The sequence below is a fragment of the Ailuropoda melanoleuca genome, chromosome 4, assembly GCF_002007445.2.
Source record: "Ailuropoda melanoleuca isolate Jingjing chromosome 4, ASM200744v2, whole genome shotgun sequence".
NCBI classification, from domain to species: domain Eukaryota; kingdom Metazoa; phylum Chordata; class Mammalia; order Carnivora; family Ursidae; genus Ailuropoda; species Ailuropoda melanoleuca.
In genome coordinates, this window is record NC_048221.1 from 2,469,215 (window position 1) to 2,475,840 (window position 6,626).

At 60.9% G+C, this 6,626-nt stretch overlaps 1 protein-coding gene across 3 annotated transcripts in view; it reads left to right on the forward strand.

Annotated features, from left to right (window-relative positions):
• NFIC (nuclear factor I C) overlaps positions 1–3,346 on the forward strand; it is a 59,465-nt gene extending 56,119 nt beyond the window's left edge. For all 3 annotated transcript variants that reach the window (XM_034657482.1, XM_034657483.1, XM_034657484.1), the window contains one exon: positions 917–3,346. In XM_034657482.1, the coding sequence (XP_034513373.1) occupies positions 917–934 (18 nt within the window). In that variant the 3' untranslated portion in view covers positions 935–3,346. The remainder of the gene's footprint in view (positions 1–916) is intronic.
• The last annotated feature ends 3,280 nt before the right edge of the window (positions 3,347–6,626 follow it).

Below are 6,626 nucleotides of genomic sequence, written 5' to 3' on the forward strand. Positions count from 1 at the left end.
TCTAAATTGATTTAGAGCAGGGGTGAGGGGCAGCGCGGAGTCCCCAGGGCCCCAGGCAGGTGGGTTGGAAACGCGTTTCCGTTTCCGGGGAAAGGGCCTCTATGGGGGCTTCCCTGTGGAGACCCAGGCTGGAGCTCTCCCTGAGCCTGACCCGCAGTCTCCCCCGCCCCCCCGCTTCCGTGGAAAGTGGAGGTCCTGACACCTCAAAGGCCAGGCTAGAGGTCAGACCTGGGCAGGGGCCAAGCAAGGGCCGGAAGAACCAGGCAGGCCCGAGTTGGAATTCCACTCTGGTGCTCCTGCGCTGGTGGACTTAGGAAAATGACTTGACTTCTCTGAGCCCATATTCTCTTTGCTTTGAGACAGGATGGTGGGGGGCATAGTCCCTCCTTCATGGGGATTTGGGGGGGATCCTTAAATGGGAAAACGTTTGTTTAAAAAACGAAAGCAAACAGCTCTGGTTGCGGTGCCTGGACAGGGTGGCCCTTGGTAAAGATTGTGGAGGGAAGCCCAGGGCGGAGCTGCATCCTCTCCCCGCTGTAGACTCAGGGCTCCAAGGCGCAGCGATCCGGTTGTAAACAAGATTCCAGGATGCTCAGATAGATTTAAATTCCGGACAAACAAGAGATTAAAAATAAGTTTGAAGGAATTGTTTCAGCACAAGTATGTGCCGGAACTTGCACAGTATACGGGTTTCCCGGTGGTTCCTCCAGAGTTCAGGTGTCGCTGGGCACCCTGTGGTTCGTCCGGCAGCCTTGTCCAGGGTCCTCTAGCAGGTCGTGTCATGTCTGGGACAGGGGAGACGGGTCCCAGGGTGGCGGGTGCGGGCAGTGGCCAGCGCAGTCGGTGGAGCCTGACCCCCGTTTCTCTCTCTCTCCTCCCTCTCTCCTCTCTCCCCGTGTCCCTGTCGGGCACCCAGTCCTGGTATCTGGGATAAGAAAGATTTCTTCCCACGCCCTGCTCCTTCGTCGCGGGATTCCCAGGGGGCCGCACAGCCGGCCCCTGGCCCACGTTTTCAGTGGAAAGTTAGAGCGAGCAAGAACACCCCGCCGACTCCCAGCCTGGCCGAAAAGACAGAACAGACACAGGAGGGAAACAAGCAAAAAGAAAAAAAGGCAAAAAAAAAAAAAAAAAAAAGACAAACGGAGAAAAACACCATAAAAATAAACCCACACCCATCCAAGAAGACAAAAGGTAAAGACGGCATCCCCTCAAACTCGCGGGACGCCGGGGCCACACCGGAGGGCCAGGCCCCGCCACCGCTCCGAGGCCGCGCAGGGCACCTTCCTCAGTTCCTCATCTCTGGCTGCTGCTGCACCCAGGACCAGGTGAGCGCGGCCTGGTGCCCCTGCCCAGGCCCCACAGGCAGGACACCCAGCAAGGCCACCTCTCCCTGCGTCCCCGCTGCCTCCGGGATGTCGGCCGGCCTCCGCCACGGTGTCTGCCGAGTGGGGAGGCCGGCGCTACGGGGACGCTGGGGGGGCCGGCAAGGACCCCAGTGGCGGGCAGCAGAGGCCGCCGTGGAGGCCCCGGTGGGCAGGGAAGCGACGAGGGCAGAAGAGGGTTGTGGGGAGACCCTGGGTGTCGCCAGGGGACTGGGACGCGTGGCAGGAACTTTGTCAGAAGCGTCCTGCCGCCGTGGGACTGCCGTCTGCCCCAAAGTGTGCGCGCTCGGCCGGGCTGGCTCGGGACTTGGTCGTTCAACCCCATGCCTGCCCTGTTTGGGAGAAGTCTCTATGCAATTGACCCCCAGCTCCACCCCGCAGCATAGGAGGCCACCCCACCCCGCACCCCGCTGGCCCTGCTCCACACCCGCCAGGGGAGGGACCCACGTTGCACACACTGTAAGAAATGCACTTTCCGAGGAAGGGGCTGGGGGAAGTGGAGAGACCCGGAGCTTCCCAGGAGGGGACACCTGTCCGGAGCCTCCATCCACCCGAGCCCCGGGAGGGGAGGACCCCCCCTCCCCGCTTAGCCCACGGAGGTGGGAGGTGAGAGCGAGTGGTTTAAGTGCCTGATTCCCACCGCCCGCCCCCCTTTGTCCAGCTGGAATGGGAAGTGGCCGCAGGCCCCTTCCATTCCCTCCCACAACCCGGCCGCCTCCAGTTGCTGACCCTCATTGCTGTGCTCCCCTCAGAGCTAGAGAGATGGGACCCCCCCCCCCGTTGGCCGCAGCGGCAAAGCTGGGCACCCCTCCAGCCCTGCTGCGCTCGGGCGCGGGGTGGGATCAGGGGAGCCAGCAGGCCCTCCTTCACCTCCTCTGCCAGTGCCTTACATCCTGGAGCGACACCCCCTCCCTGGTGCCTCCCAGCCCAAAGGGGGACCACGGTTTGCACTTTCATCTTCCCCCGCCGAAGCGGGGCGCAGCCGGGGAGGTGCATCACAGCTGGGCCCCCGTGAGGAAAGAAGGCTGGGCGACCACAGTCCGTACGAGCCTGGATGGGGTTGGGGGGTTCTGGCCGGGGGAGGGTGGGTTGGCGCCTAGGGGGTCCCCTGTGGCCATATGGGGGACCTCCCATCTGCTAAACGTAAGCGTTTTCCGTTGAGCCGCTCCAAAAACACTAAGCTGGGGACACCGGGTGCCCCCCAACCCCGGCTCCCTGGCCCCATCCCCACCCCCACCCCAGGATGGCCATCTTGGGTGGGGGGCCTGGGAGGGGGTGTTAGGTGTTCTAGGGTCACCAGGCCCAAACACAGGAACCCCTCCCATCCCATCCCATCCATCTGAGTCCCAACTGGCCTCCTCCACGCTTGGCCCTGGGGAAGACCTTCCGCACCACGACACCCCACCCCCTGGCCTGGGCCAAAGCCATCGTCCTGGGCTGGGCTCCACCTCACCTGCTCCCAGCCTGGCCCTCCTGGCCCTCTCCCGGTACCCTAGGCCTGGCCAGCCTCCTCCCACCTCCCCAGAAACTGGACTTTCCTCCCAAACCAGCCGAAGGGGCTTGGCAAACCCAGTCAACCATAAAGAGAAAGACCCTTCCCCACCAACCCCCCTCCCATTGTCCAGAGGCATTCAAGTACCCTTGGTCCGTCCGTCTGTCCCCAGGGCCCCCTCCAAGGGTGGCTGCTGGGGACCAAAGCGTGGGCCGCTCTCCGGGAGGGTAGGAGGGGTGGGTCGTGCAGTTGGGGTATCCGGAAGCTTCTCAGCCGGGAACCTTAGGGTGCGGGTAGGCGGGGTAGGGGAGGGGCACCTGGCGGCCCCCAGCTACCTAACTTTGCATGGTGCTTAGTCGGGGATTCCTGTGACCTGGCTCCTGATGTCAGCTCGCCGCGGCTGATACTGCATGGCAAATTATACCTGGCTCTATCTCCCTCCCCCAGCCCTCCGACACTACCCCCTCCCNTCCCCCCCCCAGCCCCCCAGCCCTACCCCCCCCTCTTAAAAAAAAAAAAAAAAAGATAAAAAAAAAAACCTTAAAAAAACTCCATGTTTCCTAATTTGCACGAAATTTTCTACCACATGATGTGCCTTGCCTTCCGAAAATAAGTATTACCTTTAAACAATATCAGCGCACACAGATAGCTGCATGCACTGCTCGTGTAGTTAAAAACAAAAAGACAAAACAATGACATGAAATAAAAAATAAAAATTGAAGAGGGATGTATTTCTATTTGTAAAAAAAAAAAAAATTAAAAATAAGAATTAAAGAAAGAAAGGAAAATCCTACGCTAGAAAAGCAGTCCACAGAACAGTCACCCCATGGTCTGCCCCGCCCCCACCCCCACCCCGGCTCTGTCTCCACGGCTCCTGCTGCAGTGGGGGTGCGCCCTGGTGCTCTGCTGCCCCCAGCCTCACCCCTGGGCTCCAGAGGAGTCCCTTCCGAGGCCCCCCGCCCACAGCAGCGGACAGACCTCAGGGGTGAGCCCTGGCCCCACGGGGTGGCCATCCTGCCTCCAACCAGACTCCCCGTCCACCTTTCCTGCAGGCTGGCGTCCCCCTGGCTCAGGGTCACATTGCCGCCCCACCCCCCAGGCTCCCTTCCTTGCCCCACACCCCCCTGCCTTCTTGCCAAAGGACTCGCAGGCCCCCCCCCCTCCTGGAGACCGGCCTGGGGCGGCGCTCCCCTCCTGCCCCCTCCATGCCCCCAGCTCCCACTTCTGTCTTCCAGCTGTGACTGGGGGGGTTATCTGGGGTGAAACAAACAGAAAACAGAAGCCAAACCCAATATATGCAATATCTGTCTGACCACCACAGGCCCAGCGAGGGGGCGCACAGGACGGCCCCTAGGCACGGGCCTCCGTCTGGCGGCTGCTCGCGCTGGTGTCTTGTCCTTGATTTCACGTCCTCTTATTTTTTGCTGCCTTTCCGTTTTTTCCTTTCTTTCTTTGTTGTTGTTGGTTTCTTTGGGTTTTTTTCCTCCAGTTTCCTTTGCTTTTTACTCGACCAAAGCTGAGACAGTAGCAGCCGGTTAGCGGGGTGTCCGAGGGCTGGGTTCTTCAAGCTCCGGCCCCCCACCCATCTTCTGTGGGGACACGGCAGGCAGAGAGTCCCCCCCCCCAGAGCAGGGAGGGGCCCTGTGGGCCAGCCCAGCTTCCATCCACCATCACACACTCATCCCATGTCTTTTCAAAAGATGCCCCCACAAGTCCCAGGGGGGCAGGTCACGCTCTCAGTGGCCGTGGCGCTGCCCCTAAGAACTGTCATTTGGTCTGAGAGCTCAAGGCCCTGCGTGTCATGTTTCATGAGGCAGATTTCTGGGTTTTAGTCTCTTCCCCCCAGAATTGGGGAGCAGACGCCTGGGGGGGAACGTCCCATCCAGGACCCCTCCCCCAGGGCTTCGCGGGGACCATGCTGTCCCTCCACAGCCCGTCCCCAAGCTGTGTGCCCCACTGAGTAGGTAGTGCGGTCCTGGGCCTGTCTGCTCCCCCAGGAGGAAAGGCGGCGACCCTGGGTCGCAGACCCTTCCCCAGCTCTGAAGTTCGGGTTGGTTTCTCCAGGCCTGGGGGGGGGGGCGCCACAGGGTGTTGCGTGGTGAAACTAACATGTTCTCAAACCCCATCCCCTCCCACGCCTGCTGCCCCCCCACCCATTGTTCCCCACCCACGGGAGGCCCCCCAGCCTGACCCTGGGCTCCAGCCGTGCTGTGGGAGAGAACAGAGAGGCCTCCCAGATATATGCAAGTGGTCCTCACGCCTCTCTGCCATGAGGGCATGGGATCCTGACCGGGGTGGAAAAGGAGGTGCGCAGGGGTGGGAAGCCCTGTCCGACTGAGGAGAAAGGGGTCATGGGGCCCTAGGCCCGGGTCCGCCACCCAGGCTCCCGCCAAGTTCCGAGCCCAGACCCCCTGCCCTGAGCTAGACAATCAGACCCAAGAGGAACCCTGAAGGAGACCTGGGGGGTGTCTGCACCCCCCAAGCAGCAGACAATTCCAGCCTCAACCCCACACATCCCCATCTCTGCTCTGGAACCTTCTGTCTGTCCCCAGGGACGACAACCCGTTAGGCAGGAGCTTGGGGCAAGGATCGGCTCGCGGGCCCTCTACCCGCTCTGGCTTCTCCCACGGTACCTAGACCTCCATAGGGCCCCCCCACACACACACGTAAATGTACATAATTTTGGAGCTTTTCCTCATAATACAGGTTCTACAGTGGCTACTTTTTATTTTGACCTGGATTCCCTCTCTGAGGCTCTGGTTCCTACTTTCTTTGCAGAGGGTGTTGGTAGAAAGGTTCCAGAGACCCATCCTGACATCAGCTTCCTCTGCATGCCCCCATCTCTCCCTGTTTCTGCCTCTCTGGACCCCTGAGAGTCCCACCTCTAAACCGACCCGGCCTCCCCATCTGTCCGTCCGTCCACCCCGCACCGGCCCCCCCGCCCAGGCAAGGCAGGGAGCCGACCCAAAGCCGCACCAGCGGGACTTGTCGCCAGCGATACCAAAACAAGACTTTTCCCAAGCAGTGCCTCACACGTCCGCTGGTGCGGCTTCAGGGTCCTCCCCTGTGCCCCAGGGGCCCCCCAGGCCTCAGGAAAGAGGACGTGGGATCCAACAGGAGTCAGGGCTCGGACAGGAAGGAAGTCACGCACCCCCCAAGCTACTGCCCTCCCCACAGCCCTCCATTCACACCTCCTGGCTAGAAGGGCCCCCCCCCGGGAAGGGGACGGGAGCTGTCCCAGCCCCCTCCAGTTAGGAACCCCCAAAGCCCACTCCCCAGATGCATCGACACCCCATCCTCCCATCTTGGGTCCCAGCCAGGCCTCCAAAACCAAAGTCCCTTCGAATTCGGGGGTCCTGGCCTCTGCCCCCAGCTTCTTGCCCTCCCACCCCCAGGACCCCACATGGGGGAAGACAAGAGAGTCTGAGGGACAGAGCGCCCAGCGCAGGGAGGAAGGACAGAGACCCACCTGACTGAGTTTCCTTTCTCTTTCACCTTCCTTCCTTCCTCCCTTCCTTCCTTCCTTTCTCTCTCTGCAAACTTTTTGGTGGTGTTGCTCTTTATTTTCATTTTCTTTTCCCTCCAAGATATTTTTTGAGGTTCTCCCCCCCATTTTGTATTTTACTGATAATTACAGGATAGTTTACTGTGTCTCTCGCTTCCTGCTTCCTGCACACACCGGATCACACACACACACACACACACACACACACACACACACCATGTTCCGAACCCTGGTCGGGAGAAGGGCC